The 23023-nt window shown below is 39.3% G+C and overlaps 1 protein-coding gene across 3 annotated transcripts; it reads right to left on the bottom strand.

Annotated features, from left to right (window-relative positions):
* Window positions 1–432: 432 nt before the first annotated feature.
* LOC127808121 (uncharacterized) lies at window positions 433–22799 on the bottom strand. Of its 3 annotated transcripts, none has more exons than XM_052346503.1 (10): window positions 22515–22799; window positions 20007–20181; window positions 19749–19907; window positions 14466–14559; window positions 13661–13731; window positions 12804–12855; window positions 12380–12428; window positions 12154–12291; window positions 1184–1303; window positions 433–1097 (listed from the first exon to the last, which is right to left on the bottom strand). In XM_052346503.1, the coding sequence occupies exons 1-10, from the start codon at window positions 22727–22729 to the stop codon at window positions 962–964; spliced, it is 1209 nt and encodes a 402-aa protein (XP_052202463.1). In that variant the 5' UTR covers window positions 22730–22799; the 3' UTR covers window positions 433–961. The 3 variants fall into 3 exon arrangements, with proteins under 3 accessions (XP_052202463.1, XP_052202464.1, XP_052202465.1); XM_052346504.1 differs by having other exon boundaries at window positions 12380–12425; XM_052346505.1 differs by lacking the exons at window positions 12154–12291; window positions 12380–12428 and having other exon boundaries at window positions 1184–1298.
* Window positions 22800–23023: the final 224 nt, after the last annotated feature.

Here is a 23023-nt window from a genome sequence, read left to right as displayed (position 1 = left end):
GTCCACCGACCGCCCCAACTGCCCTCTCCAATTTTATGCCATGTGAGGCTCAATTATTGTGGTTGCTGGGGAGCCAAGAGGCGACTCTTCAGGAATCTTTTTTCTCCTTGCTTGTTCCAATGTTGTCTTTCAATTTGATCTTTCCTGCGAATGTGAATTAGGCATAGGCAGCCACCTCATTAGGGTCCTCGGTTCTTTAAACCATTGCTTTACGATAGTCGAGAGATTGCTCTTCTATGCTGCTGCGCATCCTAGTTTGAAGAAAATTTCCACAACTCATTTTTGTCACATTACGGTGAATCCAATAGTGTCACAAATCAATGGGTTGGGACATAACTCCCAAAGTAGGCAATGTTATCACAAAAGAATCAAGCAATTCAAGTTTAGGAAATCATCTCCTTGAAAGATTCAAACAAAATACGAACTTCTCCACATAACAAAAGCCATTTGTGCATTAATATTATGACGCCATTCAGTAGTAACTTAATACATAAAAAAAGTGCTTTGCCATGGCAATGCAACCAATGATGAAGATCTGAATCATTCCTTAACAAGGATAGGATTTGAGGACGGCTAAGCACATTGGGTACATTTGAAAAAAAAAAAAAAATGAGATCTTGGTAGGAATTCCCATTGCACACCCATAGCCTGTGCCTTTGGTTCATGTATACCACATTACATCTGTAATCTCATCCTCCCTGCAGTGTTCTCCAATTTGAGTTCCATCAAGTCGTATTCCTTACCAAACTCAGATCCTGTAATAGTAACCTAAGGAGTAAAATGACGACTGCTGTTTTCTACTATCCTTAAAGAAAGGGCCTCCTAATATCTAAAAGAGCTCATGATTTATATGGTGGGTTTCTCGGCATCAGATTGCAAAGAAACATAAACGGATTTTGGGAGGGGGAATACCAAGACAGCAATTGGTTTTGTCAGATGCAATCTTGATAAGACATATAATTCATGAACTAAGAGAAGCTGCAAACATATGATCACGCCTACTTTCAACGAACTTCTGTTGATATTGCTGAAAACTCCCTTCCTTGATTGCTTCACGGATCACACGAAAGAACCCCAGATAATGGTGGGTGTTATGGCTGAAAGTTTAACATCTCATGAACATTGAGAAGCATATGACCATGAAAATAATAGCCACAATAAAAGAGCATAAGGGAATACTTACATTTCTAATAGAATTTGAGCCAACATCTCATGAACATTGAGCAGGTGATTTATGTATGCTTTTGTGTGGTTCTGGCATGTATAACAACTACAGCCGTCTACAAGAGGAGATGTATCTTTCCTATCAAAGGAAACAAAAATTAGAATCAAGATGTGTCAACCCACAAACACTCTGGGTTTTAATGTTGTACTCAGAAAAGGAACTATAGATAGATGTAATTTGCAGTGATTCTCACACAGAGTACAGTAAAAAATGCAAATATAATTTGTCAAGTCATACCACAGTTTTCCCAAGTCGAAAAATCTTTAGAGCTGTATGTAATCAGATTCAATGTTATATTTAACTTTGATATTGACACAAAAACTGTGCATGTACTTCAATACAAAGCTAAAGGATGGTTCCCAAATCCACAAGTTGGAAAGCAACTAAAAATATTTCAAGAATTAAGCAGTGATAAACTATTATAAACATTGAACAAGCCCATAGCTTTAGCCCCCAACAGGTCCCTAGAAGTCACAAGCAAAAACCTAGGCCCTGCCTCAACCTAAATTTTTGAAATAGAATATGCTTCTGGAGAACTCAACACAGAGGTAACATGATGACAAGCAGAGCACTTGAGCAAAGAGTTCCATTGGCCAAGTTGATGATATGTAGGTGAATTGAATCTCAATCCTCAGAAAGAGATTAAGGATGCATAACAGGCCACCTAATCAGATTGGCACTTAGAGAAACAACATGGAATGATCAAATATCTAAAGAGAGATAAAAAAGATTCACCTATCACCTTTACAAGAATGCACTAAAAGATACATCTTAGAAGGCTAAATCCCCAAAAGCAAGAGATGTGCACCTTCATAGGTTGACAATTGGAGATTCAAATTGCTGGAATCTTGGGTAAAGAGAGCAGGCAACAGCTGTTACAGCTCTAAATATATGGTTATTATGGAAAGGTTGACCATAGTGGTGCAAGGCTATAAATGGCTGATTCTATGGCAGTAATCAAGGAAGACAACAAAGCAATCAATCTAAAATAATTGTGAATGTATATATGTTGAAATTAGGATGTTGATTGTGTATACTTTCCAGATGTATTCTTTCCTTTTTTAGATTCCTGAACTGTAAATTCTGAGGTTATAAATAGAGGATAATCCGAAGAGGCAAGGCGTCTTTTGCCTATAATTTCAAAGCCTAGTTGTTGCTATTTTTACATGATATCAGAGCCACAACTAGGCTAGGTGCAGAAAAGACAATAGTTTGAGCAAAAATGTCCCAAGAGGAGTGTCGTATCCCTTGGATCCAACAAGGTTTTCTCCTTTGCTAGGAAAGTTTAGGCAGAAATTTAGGGTGGGAGAGGGAGAATAAGAGAGTAGAGGGATGTTATGACCCTAGGGTTTGGCTAGGGTTTAGGAAGGGAATTTGGAAGAAATGGAGGAGATTAGACTGAAAGAGAGGAAGAAATAGCAAGAGTTTGAGAAGATTTACACAGAGAGAGAGAGAGAGAGAGAATGGAGGAAAATTGAGAGAGGGAAAATGGAATTCAATTATCTTTCATTAGCCTCCATTCTCTAACTACTCAAGCTTATTTATAGGCTTACAATTGGATATACTAACAGCTATAACAACAATACAATCAAAATAAGAAACCTATAATTCATATGACTATAATATTCTTGGGGATTCCTTGGGGTCGTGGGAATTCCCTCTCCTTCAAACAATTCTTGTCTCCAAGAATTGGCAGCTACTGACCCTGTTCTTCAGCCAATTCTAGGCTTAACAATATGGTTTATTCTTCGCCTCTTTCTCCTTCTAAGCTTGGTCCCGTCTTCTCTTACGTTCTGTTGCTTTTGTTTTTCTTGCGAAAATAAAATGTAGACTCCAAGGATTGCTACGTCAATATAGGTGTCAAAAGGGCCGGCCCGAGTCGGCCCACGGGCTTTTTAAACGGGCCCGGGCCCTTTTGCCATGGATAGGGCCCGGCCCAGCCCGGCCCACGGCCCCCCTACAAAGGGGCCGAACTGGGCCGGGCCGGGCCCTTAGCCCACAGGGCCTAGCGGGCCCGGCCCAGTGGGCCCGGCCCTTTTTTTAAAATAATTTTTTTAAAAATAATACATATAATATATATATATATATAAATATCAAAATAAAACATATATAAAAATTAATTTTTTTCTTTTAAAAATATTTTCTATCTTAATTCTTAAATTTTAAATATTATTTCATTATTTTATATTTCAAAATTCTATATGCCTTATAATTTTTCTTGTGAATTGATATGAAAAATAATGTACATATAAAAAGGAGAATATTTATTTATAATTTAAATATATAAAAAATTTAACTTAAAAATTTTAAATAAATTGATGGTTATTATTTATATATATTGTGAAATTAAATTTTTTAATATCCAATATCAATAATTACTAAAGAATAACAAAATTAAAAAAAAAATGAGTAAGGGCCTCATGGGCCCGATCCATAAGGGCCACAGGCCGGGCCGTGGGCCCAATTTCTTTGGCCCAGCCCGGCCCGTTTGAACAGTAACGGGCTGGGCCGAGCGGCCCGCGGGCCGCCCGGCCCTTTTGACACCTCTATACGTCAAGGCTCTCTTCTCCAATGTCACATCTCCCAAACCATATGGCAGTAACCTCCTCTTCCACAATATTAAAACTCTCGGACCAAATGGCAGCACCCTTCTCTTCCTTCACCTTCCAAATCTTGTCTACACCAAGTAACATGACAGCAATGCTGTCATTATGCCCAATATCAAAATTATTCACAACAGCGGGAGAATTTTCTTTGGCTACAATTATCTTAACCTATGACCCCTCTGTCTTTTCCAAAACCAAAGGCAAGGAAGCCATTCTCTTAGAATCTGCTTCCTTAGAACCATTCTTGCCTTCAGCCTCCAGTTTTTGCCTTTGGTCTAAGTCCTCATCAATTGCCCCCTCAACAGCTTCAGTATCAGCTTCCTTAAGAGCCGTTGTAAAGTTGTTCCAATCCGGGTTGTTTCGTTAAAACTCCTTTAGCTACATATGGTCCTTTACAAACTTGTGAGCTGCTCTTACGATAACTTTCCGGCGATAGTCCATGCTTTCTACAAATGGCTTCTAGCGTCAATTCTTGCAGCCTCGCTTTCTCCACTACTTGTTCCACCGTAGTAGGGCAGAACATTTTCACACTAAACCTTAAAGCATCATGAAAACCATTAATGAATCTTGATACAAAATAATGCTCTGACAGGTCTAGCTAAAAGCTCCACATTATAGACCTTAGAGCTCCTCAAATCTAACCTGATAATCTGTCACCGATCCCCCCTGCCTTAATTTGTTAAACTCCTCCATTACATTAATCATGTTCTTCTCCCCAAATTGGCCACACAGATCTTTAGCAAAGTCAGTCCACCTGACCTCCCCTTCCCTAGGCATTGGTGTATGATTGGGAATGTGAGAAAATGTTCCTCTTACCTGAATTTTCGGTCCCAAGGCTGGGAGTTCCTCTATCTCTTGCAATCCATAGATCATAGGGAGGATACCATTAATGAACAACACGCTGTTTTTGCTACCTCAATTCCAATTATCATTTGGTTTAGAAACAACCTTCAAAGTTCAACTGTTGTTGAACAACCTCCAATAATCGCCTGAATCACTAGCTAGACCAATCTTTGGGTCTGATTCTTCTTCATTGAACTTCTTGAATTCGTTGGAATTGCAATAATCATTGCCCGATTAATATCATCACCTGCTACGATGCAGCAGTCGAAAATCGACTACTACGAATATGCCTTCTAAGAATCTGCTTCGCCTGCTATTTACAAATGCGTCTTACTTCTTCATATAATTCTTGATCTGGACCTAGTGTTGTGTAACTAACAGTCGAAATTGCTCCTTGGCCTGATCGCCCATTACGATCAAAATTGCTATCGATCGGCAATCGCTCGCCCCTGTAATAGCTTCCAAAGACCACAAGCTGCTTCTAAAAAATATCGATTCCCTTCTCACCACTTCTGGCTAAAGCCTCCTCCTCGCCTCAACCTCACTTCAACAATCGAGGATCGAATTTGTTTGGCCTTCAAGTTTGCCTACCCACAGCTTCCAACTTCACCAAAATTCCGTCACTAGAACCTCACAAATCTACCTCAATCAGCCCTATCCTGATTCGCTTAACTCCCAAGTAGCAATCGAGATGCAACTGATTGATTGCACCTTCAACAATTTTGAGTCTCACTACAAAGAGCTTTCCGAATCACAATCAAATCACTGCTATCCATTTCCACAGCTGAGTTTCCAGCCACAAGGCTACCACCTGCTTTGTCTTTAGCTTCTAGATTGCCTGAATTGCCTAGCCTTGTTTTGCTCCTGGCCACTGATTCGTAATCGACAGCCTTCCTTACTCCTAGAATCTCAGTTCCACGCTTGCCCAGACCTATTCCGCCTTCTATGTTGGTCGATTCTGCTGCAACCCATAAAAATCTGCAGGAATCAAGTCAGAATTTTCCTAGAACTCACCTCTCGTTCAACTTCCAAATCTGAGTTGAGAATCACAATTGAAATCGAGGCAATTGAGAATCGCCACTTGCGGAATTCACTTCTGAACTATTTTCGATCGTGCCTTCCTTCCCACCTCGATCACATGCAGTGACCTAGACCGGTTCCGAGAGTCACTCGCCTTGCGTTGCCTGCAATTCTGATCGTTACTGATCTGCCGAGGACTATTGGATCTGTTGCAGCTAAGTTGTCACAATCCTGCTCTGTTGTAGTCTTTCTAAGGATACGATTGGTTTTTGTGGCTGCCAAAAATCAATCGAAATTCGTTGACCACTGTCGGAACTCTCCTGACCTACGTCGTCTTCAATTCCGAGCTGAAATTGCTTTGCTTGGCTTCGCCTTCCAAATCCGAGTTCAACTCCGGCTTACAACTGGTCGCTATCTGCTCACAACCAACCCCAATCAAGATCCATAGTGGATTTGCCACCCAATCACCGTCCACTTTAAGCTTGCATTGTCGAAAATCGCTGCTTCTTCCCAAACTTACTGCCAAGGATTGTTGGAATCATCGCCGCTTCCGGAAATGCCTACTGCTACCGAATTTCGTAGTAGCCTTCAAATTTCAAGAATCAACCTCCGTGGGATAGCAGATGCCGACCCATCAGAGATTAATCAACAAAGAAAGCTGCTGAGGAACAGTGGCTCTAATACCAAATGTTATGACCCTAGGGTTTGGCTAGGGTTTAGGAAGGGAATTTGGAAGAAATGGAGGGAGATTAGACTAAAAGAGAGGAAGAAATAGCAAGAGTTGGAGAAGATTTACACACGCAGAGAGAGAGAGAAAAAGAAAGAATGGAGGGAAATTGAGAGAGGGGAAATGGAATTCAATTATCCTTCATTAGCCTCCATTCTCTAACTATTCAAGCCTATTTATAGGCTTACAATTGGATATACTAACAGCATACTAACAACTATAATAGCAAAACAATCAAAATAAGAAATCTATAATTCGTATGACTATTATATCCCTAGGGATTCCTTGGGGTCATGACAAGGGAGAGAAGAATTGAGAGGGGAGAGAATTAGAGGGAGAAATTGAAAATGGATCAATTCAAATGATTCGATGCCTACAAGTGAATTTGGGTCGAGTTTATATACTCGGTCCCAACAGATTGGCGCCAAACAGAACGGCCACCATTACCGAATTCAAATTCTTATAGTTCTAGTAATTACACTTGCTCCCCCTATCTCATACTTATTACAATAGATCTCCCTCTAGGTACACAACTCCCCCCCCCCCCCCCCCCCCCTTTAAGCTAATCCTTGTCCTCAAGAATGGTAAAAAGGTTGGCTGCGTTGGGAAACTGCTGGAGGAATTATGGAAGGTATTCCCAAGTACTGTTGTCTGGATGTAGTGTAGATCATTGCACTAGCACTTGGGTGATAGGGGCCCTTTGTTGAAAAATCACCCTCTTGTCTAAGGCGGCCACTGGGGTGGCTGCTGGCTCCTACTCTCTGAGAGGCAATGGTAGGGGCTAGCTGGTTGTTGGACTCTCGATAGCCTTTCTGAGCAAGGACACATGAAACACAAGGTGAACTTAGGTTCCTTCCGGTAGTTGAAATCTATAAGCTACTGGCCCAATCTTTGTTGTGATGGAGTAGGGCCCATAGAATTTTGGACTTAGCTTAGTCACCGGTTGCTTCAATATGGACTTAAGTTGGGGTTGGCTGAGTTTGAGGTATACCTCTTCTCCTACCTCAAACTCCCTCTCACTCATCTTTTTATCTGCCAGTTGTTTTGTCCGGTTCTGTGCTTTGGCTAATTCAATCTTCAGAGTTTGTAAGATGTTTTGTCGGTGTTGTAGATACGTATCCACAGCTGCCACTAAGGTTGGCTTTCCAATCATCGATACTAAATTGGGCTTGTACTCGTACTAGGCTTCAAATGGCATCATCCCAATGGAGCAGTGGTGGCTAGAATTATACCACCATTGCGCTAGAGATAGCCATTTGTTCCATCATTTAGGCTGCATAAAGCAGAAGAGATAAGCCTCCAAACACTAGTTGACTCTCTCCAATTAACCATTTGTTTCAGGATGGTATGCTGTTGACATGTGAAGCTTAGAACCCAATGATTTCAACAATTCTTGCCAAAATAGGCCAGTAAACACTTAATCCTTGTCTGAGATTATAGTCTTGGGTACCTCTTTTAACTTCACCACATTATCCAAAAACTCTTTAGCCACATTATAGTCTGGTTTAGGCCACGATAGCATAGCTGATATCTTCTTGGGATCGGTGCTAACTCCAGCACTAGACATCACATACCCCAAATACTCCACCTGCGTTTGAGTAAAGGCACATTTGGACTTTTTGATACACAACCAATTGAGTCTAAGGAATTGGAATGCAATTCTAGGTGTTCTAACTGTTGGGTGAAGGAGGGGCTGTAGATTAAGATATCATCAAAGAATACCAACACGAATTTGCAAAAGTAGGGCTCAAAGATATGATTCATTAAGGCTTGAAAAGTTACTGGTGCATTGATTAAGCGAAGGGCATTACAGTGAATTCAAAATGCCCATAGTGAGTTTTAAAAGCAGTCTTAGGAATATCAGTGGGGTTCATCTAGATTTGGTGATATCCGAACCTTAGGTCAAGCTTAGAAAACATTGACGCATTGGTTAGTTCATCGAGTAGGTCTTCGATGATAGGAATAGGGAATTTTTTTTTTTAATGGTGATGTTGTTAGGTTGGTGGTAATCAATGCAGAAATGCCAAGTTCCATCCTTTTTCTTAACTATAAGGACGGGAAATGCAAAAGGGCTTTTGCTAGGACAAATTAAGGATTGGTCTAACATTTCCTTGACCAACCTTTCAATCTCAGTTTTCAGTTTAGGGACTTGTTTGCAGAACCTAAGGGCTTACCTCCTAAAAGACCCTTACAGCCAAATGCAGAAGTAGTGCATCAAGGGAAGTCAATTCATGTACCTGCTAGGGGTTGGTAGCTAGGAGACTATTGGCCATCAAACATCTCCTTGTTCTTCCTGATAATCATTGGTCTCAATTGTAAAGTGTTGTGCCACCTGGGATATCTTGCACTTAAGTAACTTGTGTAGCCTCTTCCCTCTGATCAACTTACAAGCCTCTATCTCCACATTTCCCTATAGAGTAATTCTCCTTCCTCCCTTCGCCAACGTAACCTCCATTTTGTTAAAGTCAAAACTGATGGGACTGACCTTCCTCATCCAGTCTACCCCCAAAACTATTTGGCAGCCTCCCAATTTTAGTAAACTAAGGTCAACCTTGAACATTTCTCCTTGCATTGTCCAACAAAACCCCAAACATGCTAATTTACTCAATACTCGACTTCCATTAGCCATTGTAACAGCTAGTGGTTGAGTGCTAGACAACTCACATTTCATCTTCCTTGTTGCTCCCTCGCCAATGAAGTTGTGGGTGCTCCCACTATCGATTAGCACCATGAGAGATCCCTCCAGTACCTTTCCTTCCACCTTAATTATTTTGCTATCAGCCACCCTTTTTATAGGATGGAGAGAAATAGTGCCATTGTCTTCCTTTTCACCTTCTTCTCCAGTAACTAGGATTTCCTCCCCTGCATCTTCTTCCACTTCTCCTTCTTCCAACAGGAGCAATTGTCTTCCACAACGATGCCCTAGGTAGTACTTATCTCCGCATTTGTAACATAGTCCAGGGGACCTCTTCGACTCCATCATCCTTCCTCCTTGTTGCATTACGTTAGCTGCTGGTGGCAATGCTGGCAACTTCGGTATTGGCCCCGTTCTATATGTCTCCCTTATTGGCCCCCTTCCCACGATTGGGGTTGGAACGGATCCATGCCCCTTAGCCTGACTCCTATGTACCTTCATCAATGCTTCCACATTCATCTCCTGAAGCAGAGCACTCTCCATTGCTTCTTGTACCATTTGTGGTCTAGTCATCTTCACTACGGACCTTAGCTCCTCATTTAGGTCGATAAGAAAACTTGACACGAAGTAATCTTCGGTCATGTAGGGATTGCAGCTAAGCATTAGAGACTTCAACTCCTCAAACTGGAGTTGGTACTCTTGCACTGATCCATGTTGCTTCATCTTGTTGAATTCTTTCACGATATCCATGGTCCTCCTTTCTCTGAATCTTTCACATATCCCCTTGACGAACTCCTCCCATTACAATCTCCCCTCACCCATGACCAACCATGGTACCACACATCTCCTACATTGTTCAAATAGGCCACCGCCAAGCTAATCTTCTGATCCTCAGCCACCTGATGTATCCCAAACAAGTTCTCGCACCAGCATAACCACCGGCAAGACTTCATCTCATAAAACACCAGTAATTCCAATTTTGAAATGGGGAAATTAAAGGGATTGGAATTCACTTGAATCTCCAGTCTCCTCTCCATCCCATTATCCCCTAATATTGTCGGATCACCCTCCACCTCCGACGAGCCAACCACCCTTTGGCTCGTACCAACTCCTGGCAAGATCGGATCCAATCTTCCTCTCGGGGGAATGTCCGGTGATAGCCTCGCCTAAGCTTGACTTGAGAACATAAGCATGAACTGTTACATCTGATCGCGCAGCATGTTGCTTTGCTCTCGCATTTCCTCTCTAATTTGGTTGTACATATCTCCACGCAATCGGTTTGTTACCTCCTCCAATTTCCAATCAACCACCAATCCCAACGAGTCCTCCATCGATCCGACTCGAGCTTGCACATCCACCATCGTAGTTGACACTTGTTGGAGTTGCAATTCCATCTGTTTCATGCGGGTACCATCCGTCATTGCTGAGTTCGTCAATTCCTTGGGAAGCCAAGAGCGAATGCTCTGATACCAATTGTCATATCACTTGGATCCAATAGGGTTTTCTCCTTTGGTAGGGAAGTTTAGGCAGAAATTTAGAGTGGGAGAGGGAGAACAAGATAGTAGAGGAAGAGAATAATTGAGAAAGAATTGAAAGGGAGAAATTGAATATGGATCAATTCAAATGATTCGATGCCTACAAGTGAATTTGGGCCGAGTTTATATACTCGGTCCTAGCGATTTAGCGCCAAACAGAACAGCCACCGTTACCGCATTCAAATTCTTATGGTTCTAGTAATTACACTTGCTTCCCCTACCTCATACTTATTACAATAGATCTCCCTCTAGGTACACAACAAGGAGGTTAGATCGTCCAGTGTTATAAGGGCTATAGTGCCTAGCGAGGGGCCTAAAATTGCAGTACCTTCTAAAAATCTATCCTTGCTTATTACTCCAATGAAACTAGAAGGAAGTAACTATCTAGCCTGGTCCTACTCCTGCAAATTGTTCATCAAAGCCCAAGGATTGGAAGACTACATCACTAGCATGAAAAGCTAGAAACCTACCACTAGAGATGTACAAGCCTGACAATGGGAGATAGAGAACTCCCTTGTGATGTCTTGGTTGATTAACTCAATGCAACCAAACATTGCCAAGGGCTATCTACTACTGGATACAACAGGAAAGATCTGGACTGCTACATCCCAGACCTACTCTCAAGTAGGGCATGATGCGCAAATTTACGAGATTCGAAAAAGGTGCATGAAAGTATTGAATAAGATGAATGTTTCTTGTTCTCATTCATCTCTCCCATTTTTGTGATTCTTGCAAGTTTGGTAAGCTACATCAGTTACCATTCTCTGATTGTGAAATTACAGCTAAACAACCTCTTGAACTTGTCTATTCTGATCTTTGGGGACCAAATTCATGTTGCTACTGAAGGGTATAGGTATTATACCATATTTGTTGATGCCTATACTAGATACATGGCTATATTCTTTGAAACTAAAATCTGAACCCCTTTCTACCTTTGTTCAGTTTCATAAACTTGCTGTAACTGCAGTAAAATACTAAACTTAAATCTTTTCAGTCTGATAATGGTGGAGAGTTAAAAGTTTTTCTTCCTTATTTTCAGCAACATGGGATGTTACCTAGACTTTCTTGTCCTCACACTCACCAACAAAATGGTGTTGCCAAGCATAAGCATGGACACATTGCTGAAACAGGTTTAACCCTGCTTGCTCATGCCTGTATGCCCTTAAAATTCTGGGTAGAACCGTAGAAGTCTTTCAAACTGCAGTTTTTCTCATTAACCTATTCAAACAGAAGAAACATGGGAAAAGGCTAGCAGGGAACCACCATCCAAGAAATTAGAACCAATTCACAATCAGAGAATGGTAACTGATGCACTGGTATTATTTCAGAATTAATTGTATTCTTTACAATATTAGCAGGCTGAAAGAGACAGCTAGTAGATTTCAAGCTTGACAAGACTATTAAAATTCATGACAAGTCAACCACATAAAAAGCATACCATAGTATTTGGTTATTGTTCCAACCCCCTATGTCTCTCCTCATTCACAAAGTCTTCAAGTATCAAAAGGGGAAAAAAATAATACTAGAAGCTCAATAGGATGTGAACTCTGGGACATCTTTACCTGTAAACTGTTGCCTTCAGATTAATCTTGGTTATGTCACTTCCTATATTACTAAGCTGAAAGTTAGAATCATTTCTTTCTATTCTTTCCAATGGAAATGTGAGCGCAAAGCCTCCAATTGTAAGATGGTAAATATACCTGCACAACAGTCATGTAGCCCTTTAATTTTTTAAGCAAGAAGACATGAGAGAAACTAGTACAATCATCTTTCGAGTAAGCTACATACGTGGACTCAAATAAATCAACTCCTGCAGCAACCCCTTGCAGGACCTCTTCTACAAAAAAAATAAAAAAGACAACTCCATTTGGAAACAAAAGACATAGCAAACATTAAAAGTTTAAAGCCAAACATCTTATTGGAAAAGAGCACACATCTCTAGGGAAAAGTTATCCTTCTAGAAACAAATGGAATTCAGATGGTTTGCATAAAGTGGCATGAAAACAAGAAACAAACTTGATACCACTGTAACTGAGCCAAATTACTAGAGACCAAATGTTAGACCTTTGAAAGTGGTTCTCTCACATACTTTTTATAGGTGGTCTGCAAAACACTGGCTCCAGATAAAGATTTGTTACAGAAAAATCATTCCTCAAGCAATCACAATACCAACCACAACAAGAACAAAAGAGTAACAAAGTAAGGCTTATACCAGGAAGTCCAAGGCCACAAACGTATCTCGGCTTCTGCTCCGGTAAATAATCCTGATATCAGATCCCATAAACTATCAGGAAAAGATAGAATTTTCAATAATGCCATACCCTGAAGTAACTAAACTAAAATAACCACCAAGTTGATGATTAAGATAAATTTATTTATACTTCAGAGTCAAAATACATTTGCCGACTATTTCCTTATCTGCATCCTGAATGACCTCTGCCCTGCTACCTCCATCGTAAGACTATAATTTTTGTGAACTGGATACTTCTATTTGTTGAAAACTTGAAACAGTTTATGTGGACTTCCGTAACACTAGGAGCCTTTCAAATAAGATTTTAAATAAACCTTTTACATTAGTAACCTCAAATTACAGGATATTGAAACAAAGAGTAGCATTGTGCTTGTGATTCCCCAGTTTATATTGCTGGAAAGTGCATGGCTGTGACAATTAGTCATCACAACAATTGCTTTTGTCACCCAGCATATGGTGTAAATTGAATTGGTAAGGACTATCCACTCATCCTGCCCTTTGAAGTAGCTTGAAAAATTAAGATCTGAACAAGGTAAGTCAAGGTAAGTCATTGACCATTATCTTATACAGTGTAGCTTTAAAACTAATCACCAAACAGAGCTTATATCTGTAGTTTTGCCTGTCAGATTTCTTTTTAATCAAACAGCAAGTAAGATCAACAAGTGAACTAATTCAGTGATTGGAATAGCTTGTCTCAAACTTTTGAGGAACTTGCCATAGTACTCAATGAAAAAATTCTATATTTAATGTTAGTGCAATTATGTTAAAATAGTAAATGAAACAGAATCATAAGAGAAAAGGGTAAAAGAGAATCACACCATAATAGCATCAAGGAGAGGATGGCGCTCATTCATGCTCTCTCCATGTCCAAATCCCCCAATCCAGTATCCTGCGTACAATGTTATACATCTGTCTTGAGAATATAAAAAGAACCAACTTGACTCCAATTGAAATTAGAATACCTATTCAAACAGAAGAAACATGGTCTGTGAAAAAGAAGTCAAATGAGAAAACCAGTGCAGTTTGGGTAAATGAAAGATGCAAAACAGCACAAGTTTTAGTAGTATCTACTAGCTCCAAACCATGCAGAGATTTTGTCCTTGATGTTCCACAGGATAGATGGTGACAAGAAGTGTGTGGTTGCTTTCTTTTTGGATTCCTGAATTAAAATGGAACTATGAGGAATGGCCAAATATGACTAACAGTCTGTGAGTAATGAATTGACTATTACTAATTCTGTGCCAAAATGCCAAATCTACACCAGACAACCAAGAGAGCATATTAGGAACCAAATTCCTATTATAGCCTGCCACTTCAGCCCTCCAAATTCCTAACAGCCAAAAGAAATGGGAGGGGAGCCACTAGTAGATGCATTAATAGCCAAAGACAAGTGAACACATTCACTTTCCAAATCACAATTCCAAGATGAAAGAACTACATCATAAGATCTGTCTAAATCACAAAGTGGAGAAAACTGTATCTGAAGTGTCATGCAAATTAATTCAAGATTCATTCAAAATAAAGAAGAGGACTGTAACTGTTGGTCAAGAATATCTTTTAAACTGGAAACAGGCACCTTATTACATAAAGCATGTTAAAGAAATTGGCAAAGTTAGTAGAAACCTGATACATTTCGCTTTGCTACTTCCTGAGCACAACGCTGGCGTTCTTCCACACTAGAGCCTCCAACAATGGCTCCAAAAATAGCTCCACCTGTCTAAACGTCAGTGTTTAATACATGTCAATGTTACACAAGTAAAAGTAAAGTTTTTCTCATCAGAAAGCAGAGCCTAAATTGTTTATATGTGCTAAGGTCATTACTACCCCATCCTGAATATAGTGTCTAAATCATGTGAAATGCGACATATTTAAGTCATGACAACCTTATCTTGTTTCATGGAAATTTTTTGGATTCCATAAAACACATTTAAAAAATAAATAATGGTAAGAGAATTGCAGTTTTAAGAAATAATCTTCATATGCATGTCAAAATAAGGGTGAAAATAAATCTTAGATCTATGATTACAAATAAAATGCAGAATTTGCAATACAAGATTTCATTCCATTATTTTGCTTAAAGAAATGAATACAGTACTCTTCCACACAAAATACAAACCTAAGTATAGGAGGTGTGAACATTCACAAATAAGGAAAGAGGGGGAAATGCAAAATAGGTAGTGGAAAGTGAAACCTGAACAGAATTGGGCTGAAGATAAATGAAGTTCAGGAAAGCTAATACTATGAACCAAAAAGGTGAAGAATGGTTTTAAGATTTAACAAATGGAAAGATCTGATAAAGATCTAGTAGACTACAGATATGCCATTCACTAGACAAAAACTACAGGTCTAGCATGCAAGTTAAAGACCTAAATCATGATAAAAGTATTGTAACGACCCATTAGTGGGTCCGGGTGATATACTTTGGAATGGAATATGTGTTTGACTAGAGTAATAAATTTTGGTGGTTCATATGTGATATTTGTAGGTAATTGTTAAGGAAGTGAAAAAGTCAAAGGGTTGACTTATATGGTGGTGGGACCTGAAATGGTTTAAGGTATGTGTGGAAATATTGTAGGGTGTTGGTGATGTTTAATTAAAGTTAAGCTATCATTTAAACATAAGGGAATTTCATTTTAGTGTTGAGGGCATTTTAAGTCATTTTGTGGAATTGTGTATATATATATGAGGGGTGTTTGCATGAGAAGAAGTTGGAAGGCAAAGGAAGTGAAGAGAAGGAGAGCCATCGGGAGAGGGAGATCAAGAAAGGTAGGGTTCTCTCTTTCTTCTTCCTTTATTTCTTGAGTTTAAAGGAGCTAGGGAGTTAAAGATCTTCTTCTCTTTCTCTCTTCTTGCTAGTTGTTTGTTGGAAGTGTGAAGTAAAAGGTTCTTGGAGGCATACCATCTCAAGTGACCATCAAGAAGAGTCTTTAAGGCAAGTTCTTCTTCTCTCCTTCCCCCTAAACTTCGGATCCTTGGTGTATTGAGATAGGAAGTCTGAAATTCTGGTTTTAAAAAAAGGGCTTGTTCATGTTGCATGTCTATGTCAAAATGAATGTAAATCTCTCAAGCCCCTTGTTTGATCTTATGAGTCTCCTTTGAGTATAAAAAAAGCGCTTGTTCCACCCTATAAACCTTTGGGAATGTCAAATCCTAAATCTGGCAGTGAGGATTCTCTCTGATTAAGAGAGAGTCTCGCGGAAACTACGAAGGAAGATTGAGTCGAGAATTGGGGAGGGAAAGTTAGAGAGGGAGAGAGGAAATGAAAGAGAATTGAGAGGGAAATAATACTAATTCAATTATCCAAAAGTGAGTACAATTGGGTTGAGACAGGGTAGTTATACTGCTCAACTGGGAATAGGCGCCAAAATGGTTGCCCAAAATTCCTTCTAGAATCAACTACTTGCCTACCCACTTGTAGGCGTTAGTTAGCTTTGCCGCACATGCTGCTAGCAAGCTCACTCGCTTTTAATAAAAAAAAAAAGCTACTAATTATTACAATATTTGTCATGTAGCAACTAGGTATGTGACAGGGAATGGTGCGTTTTGTGACAGGTAATGGATCGTGCAAGCAATTTGGTGAAGCTTGCATGATTCAGGTCCCTTCCCTCGAGCCAAAGCCTTCTGTTAGTTGACAGATGGCTATGCATCTGTCGACTAACCACTTCATATAAAGGGTTAGTCGACAGATGGCTAAGCATTTGTCAACCAATGGCCCAAAGGGCCTCTATTAGTCGACAAATGACCTAACTTCTGTCGACTAATTACTTCATTTCAAAGGCTTAGTCAACAAATGGCTGGGCATTTGTCGACTAAAGCAGCTAGTTTTCCCCCTCTTATGGTGTGATGGTGTTGGGAAGCCTCTTTTTGGTTCCCGAGTGGTATTAACAGGTTATGGGGATTAAATATGCATTCTTTGGGGTATTTTTGCTCGAATCTTGGCTCATATGGCATTTATTGCATGGTTTGAGATAGAGGTGTGTGTTATGGGCATGATTGCATTTATTTTTCTTGTGCATGGTATGCGAGTGGATCAAGGCATTGGGTGGGAGCAAATTTTCCTTAAGGGTGTATGTACTCATGAGCATAACCCTAGGAGTGAGCTTTCCGGCCCCAATGACCTCGTGGCACGTGTGGTGATCATGACCTTGGGTGGGAGCTGATTGTCCTCGAGGGTTGTGTTGTGTGGGTGCATAGCCCTAGGAGTGAGCTATCTGGCCCCAAGAGTCACTTGTGGTGGTGGGTGCAAGGCTAGGAGAGTTGGTATTGTTCATGGTATGTTATATTTAAGGGTTGTATACACATTGCACGAGCATGTTGCATTAGCCTTACTCCTCTCTTTCATGTTGATCATTGTGACTTACTCGCATTGGTTCATGCCCTTTTGCTATTCTTTGTTATACTTACCGGGTCTTGTGGCTCACTTTCTTACTTTGCATCATTCCAAGTAAGAGCAAGGATAAAGCTGAGGGCGAGTCTAGCAGGGGCTGATCGTCTGGGGATAGATGTGTATAGAGCTCACCTAGAAAAATGTCTCGAGGCCTTTGGTGTGAGTGGTTAGAGCCAGTTAGGCTCTCAAGCCAAAGAGAGTGTATGTATATGTTGATGTTTTTGTTCATGACTCGATGTTTGGCTAAAAGGGATGTACTCTTATTTCGATGAAATGTATATGTACAATTTTAATGTAAAATGTAAAGTGAGGTTTGGTAGTGTTGTATTTAGATGCTTGCTAATGAGAACTCATGAGTTATGTTAGTGGGGTTTGATTTCAAATAGCTTTTATATCATTCTATTAATGACCCTCTTATAGATCCTCTATGCTAGCGAGGGCTCCGAGAGGCGGGTCGTTACAAGTATAAAGGTCATGTCCAACAAGGACAGCATAGTGGCTTAGGGTGAATTCTCCCAGTGGAGAGGAAAATGTAAGTGTTGTTAAACTTTTCGTCAAAAACAAAGAAGAAAAATAGTAATATGCTGTTCATGGAGTCACTGCTGAACAAAAGAAAGAGAAATTTGTTATATATGTAAAGTTATGGTCTCAAAAAAGAATAAGCTTAGGATGAATGGATAAAAATTCATTGACATTACTTAGGGATAACAATAGAATATAAACTCTTCAAAAGACTTGAGAAACTGAGGGAAAATTATTTGAACTAGTATACTCATAAAATGTATTGTGTTTCCATATTGTACTTGTTGGTTTCACCATATCAACTAAGTGATGGAACACAACTATATTAATTATCTTCATTCACCACCCACCACCATCTCATGAAACTTCTCCATGTGAAGATGGTGTTCAAACTTCATTTCATCATTACTCCGCCAGGGGATATTATCCACTGCCGGTCCCAAACCCGGATAAAGGAGGAGGGTTGCGTTAGGTAGCCGACAGCCAGCGTAAAACCTAGTCAGATCCAAATATGAATTCTAGACAAACTATCTGTTGGGATGTAACCCACATAGAAGTCTAGAATTCATGTAGCCAACCCCACATAGTGGGATAACGACTAGATATGTTGTTGTTGTTGTTGTAGTATACTCATAAAAATTGCCACAACATAGAAAACTTGCTTGATCTTTCCACTCTAATTGAGATTATGTCAATTGACTTTGTATATATCCCTTCAAAGCCTTCTGAAGCAGGACTTTTACTTTCAGAATTAGAAACAAAAACCGGATGCATCTCAAAAATGCTAGCCAACTGGTTTGGGACTCTATGGTTCATGACAGTTGATTCAACAAGGACTAAAATCATAAAGATAAAGTAAAATGATAATCGCGATGAATTCTCCAAGGGAAATAAGAGAATGAAGAAAAAAATAAGAGAAAATTGGGGGCAGGAAGACATAAGGTCCTGAGCTTCACTACTAAAAAGAGACTTGTCTCATTATGAAATAATTGCCCATACAAGATACTTCAGTGCCATGACAAAAACAATTATATTATAGACACATTATGAAGTCAAAATCATGTCCAGGAGACCAAGGTGGCCAAGTAAGTTTAAAAGTTGACCTCAGTTAACTCCAAAAGCCTATTAAAAATGAAATGCCAAAAACTAAATTGTTAAAGAGAATATTGTATTCTTGTTATTGTAATATAGTAGGTATACAACGGGTGTATATAGGGTCTCTGACTAACCTAAAAAGGTAAAAAAAACAACTATGGAAAGATTACGAAGAATATATAAAAGATCTATAAAATATTCTAGTAATATTGCCAAGATATTCTAACATAAATAACAAAGCCCTCAAATAAAAGAAAATGACAACCCAACTTAAAAAATAATGAAATCACCAAATTACCACTAGGTCCCCTACTGTAAAATCTAAAACAATTACAGAAAAAAGCCAAAGAACTAAAATAAATCATTTTACTATGCAAGCTGTAAGCTAGAAACAAATGTGGTCAGAAGCTAGTTTCCTCCTATTGTGGAATCTCCTATCACCTATACTTCTATGATATTTACATCCACTTCCATCCGCTCTTCATCTTCTCCTTTTCCTTCTTCCCCTTGCAAGATACTTAGAATACCAAAGTGAATCAACTTGGCCTTAAATTTTTTCATACTAAGTTTAAATCTATCCAAATTCTATTTTCCAACTTTCGACCTTTTGACATGAGTTGAATACTTTCCTCCTCTGTGATCTTTTGATTTAATACTAGAATATCAAGGAAAGCTAACATGCAGAAGAAGTGAGCTCCTTGTTTGAAATCCAGGGCATGCCTACCTTCTTAAATTCCAAAAATTTATTGATGATACCCTATGCTTCATGAAGCTTATCTACATGAATTAATATTATAATGAAACATAATTTCAGTTAGACATGTATTCTGCTAGAATACGGATACCTAAAATGAAACTGGGTAAGACAAAAGCAGAAGAATACAAATGTGAAGATTATATACCGAGCTTAGTGCAATGCAATCATCAAGCCATTTTAAAGTTCGGTCTACTGAGGTTTTGTTTCTCTTTGCTGAAACCCATGCAGGCACTTCATCAGCTAAAGTGGCCCATAAATTTGGCTTCATGGAAGAAATCATTTCCATGTATTCTGAAGGTTTTATCTGCAGGCATACGGAAATTTGACACAACCAAGCAAATAATTTCCAATAAGAAAACCAAGTGAGAAGGTTAATGCAATCAAGGATATTTGGGAGAATTACCAAGAGACGACCACAAGGAGTTTCAAAAGATGCTCCAGTCTTGTTGGTACTATCACAATCTGGAAGACATGAAATAGAGTCCCTTGGTACAGTTGCAAATCCATGTTCATGCAAACCAAGAAGCCGATGGAGCCCTCCAATACTTGACATCGTTTTTAGATTAAGTCCCTCTAAGCTGCAGAATCAAACAATGACATAATTGTGAGCTAGTCAGCAAAAATTAGAAAATTCCTATTTCCTAGTATACAGGACCATGACTAGCTTTACAATTTTTTATTCTTAATGTTTTTAATGTCAAAGGGAATGCCTCCCATGTAAAAAGGAAGTTAAACAATGATGGCATGCACAGCTGAAACAGAGAGAGAGGGGGGGGGGGGGGGGGGGGGGGGAGAGAGCAACACACTCATCAACATAAAAGAGGCCTAGGACAAAACTTACTGATCAAAAAAATCTACAAAATGATAATTCCTGAACCCCAACTGTAAAGCATAACAAAAGAGTCTTTTAAGTCTATAAAAGAGCTTCTTCATTCCTTGAATGTACCTAATTTATTCCCACAGATCCAACATTAAACAAAGAGCAATGACCACAAAGAAGATCGAATGACCACACTTTTCTCCTAACCCCCCACCCTACCAACCCACCACCAATACTCCATCTCAAAGAAAGCTACAGGTTAAACCCCCAACACTCCTTGCCACACTAGAATTAGTGAGAATGTGCACGTGGATCCAACATCAAAGTTACAGAGGCCAAACAAGCTATGACATTTCACCTCCAAATCAAATTGTCAGCAATCAAGAGCTTCTCATCTACTGCACTAAAGAAACAGGCAAACTTTGGAAGGAGCTCCAGCACTGTAATATCTCTTCAGTTGAATTTTTCCCTGCCATTTTCCTTCAGATCCCAGAAAATAGCCTTCACCTCAAATTTTCTCTATGTACAAATAATTAACCTCTCAAATGCCTCAAAGGCCATAAAGCAGAGTGAAGAGATTAGTCACGTGCTCCATCACCAACTCTGGCACATCCCTTCTCACTTCAACAATGCATGAAAACAATAGGAGCATTTTTTAGTAGAAATCCTCAAAACGGTTGGAATCAAAGATGGCCAATGATTAAACTAATATCCTACAGTTCCTTGACACTGAGGGGGAAAAAGAACAGAAAAACAGCAAAATAAGCACATATTTCAGATATCCATATAATATTTACATAAAATATCAGGAAAATAACCTTCTTTTTTCCAAGAGGTAAAAATATTAGCAAATTATTAAAAAAAAATCAATCTACTGCCACTTAAACGCAAATTAACTTAAGGAAATCTTTGAAGAAAAATAACTAAAATAATGTTGAAAAAAAAAGTAGAAAGAACTTTTCTACATGACTACGTCAAAGGGGATAACCTCAAGTATTACCTATTGATTTGAATTGTTTTTGTATCCCAAGAGGGAAAGTGGTTTTGAGCAGCCAATTCAGGCTTTTCAATCAGGTCCTATTAAGGTAGTATACTATAAGCTATGGAGAGTGGTGTGGGTAAGTATGATTGTGAGGCAAGAGCATGAATTTCTTGGGAGGTAAGAGGCCTACATGAGATCGACTTTTCTAGAGAGAGATCTAAGAAGCTTGGGACAACTTCAGAAACTCAGACTGATTTTGATTGGGAATGGAAGGGGGATCATGTTTTGGCACAATGTGTAATATGGAGGTATTCCTTCATTACAGCCCATCATCACATCATCAACCATACCTTATCCTTACAGAGTTAGGGTTGATGAACATTCATAATAACTTCTAAAAGTCACATTCACAATACAAATCCATGCAAATAACAATGTGGCAAATTACGCTTGATGTCCTTCCTAATGCAAGCCTAAGCCTCTAGCGAGGGAATGACAAAATAAAGTTTCAACACCGTCTTCAGATAAAAAAGTTTCAATGAAATGGTGGTGAATGATGATAATTGATATGGTCATGTTTCATCACATAATTAATATGGTCAGGTTCCTTCACTACATGCATCTGCAGGAATATCCTTATTGCCACGAACAAAGATGCTACGATGGCAGATAAGTGAACATTTTGAAGCTGGGATGCCTCTCTGTAGCCATATGGTGCATTGTTGGGAGTTGAGGTGATGAACGAGTACGTTAACATCTTATACAGGTGCACTTAGCAGGAATGAGAAGATAGAATGATCTAGCTAAGAAGGGATTCAATTTAAATCAACCTATAACAACACTAGCGGTATATGGAAGGGTTTATAAACGGGTAAGTTGGAAGGGGGGAGGTCAAAGACTTGCTTGTTTGTACGCTATAGCAGTTTCCGAAGGAACACGCTAGCAGGCTAATATAAGACCCGGGAATGCAGCAAAAATGCAAAGCGGTAAGCTCATGGAAGAAATCACAAACACCTGGTGTGCATTTTAAAAGTGCCATTAATAAATCCCGAGAAAGTAGTGAAGTAAAGTGCATAATGCTAGTATAGTAGTAGATAAAAAGGCCTTACAAGTGAAGAGGGCTACACTGGAGGAGGTGGGAATCAGGGGAAGGAAGGCATGGAAGAAGGTCCGGCGAGATGAAGGAAGGAAGGCCTTTGCGGGTGGAGAGCAGAAGAGCCGGAGTCTCTATTTCTAGTTGCGTCTCTGTTGTTGGGTTCGCCAACTGTAGAACGCCAACTCTTGCTCTTCCCTTCTTGCTCCATGCCTGCACCGCGAACTTCATTCTTCTCGCTCCCTCTTCTCTGAGTTCACCGTCAAACAAACACCATTGTCACAGTTTAGTTTTGGGTAAATAAGCTTTAGATTAATGTAATAAATGCTTTTGACGAATCTAGATATTTAGTTTCACCTTATAATTTTACTTAAATGTTTTAAAAGAATCAAAATATAATATATTTTAAAATTATTTCTTTTCCTTATTCTTCTCTCCTATATGAAACCAAAATAAAAAAAATATTATTTTTTTTAAAAAATAAAAATACAAATTATATTTATAAGAAAATTATAATTTTTTTTA

Source organism: Diospyros lotus, chromosome 8 (genome assembly GCF_014633365.1).
Source record: "Diospyros lotus cultivar Yz01 chromosome 8, ASM1463336v1, whole genome shotgun sequence".
Lineage (NCBI taxonomy): Eukaryota > Viridiplantae > Streptophyta > Magnoliopsida > Ericales > Ebenaceae > Diospyros > Diospyros lotus.
Note: the sequence above shows the minus strand (reverse complement) of the source record. Positions and strands in the feature narration are given on the sequence as shown.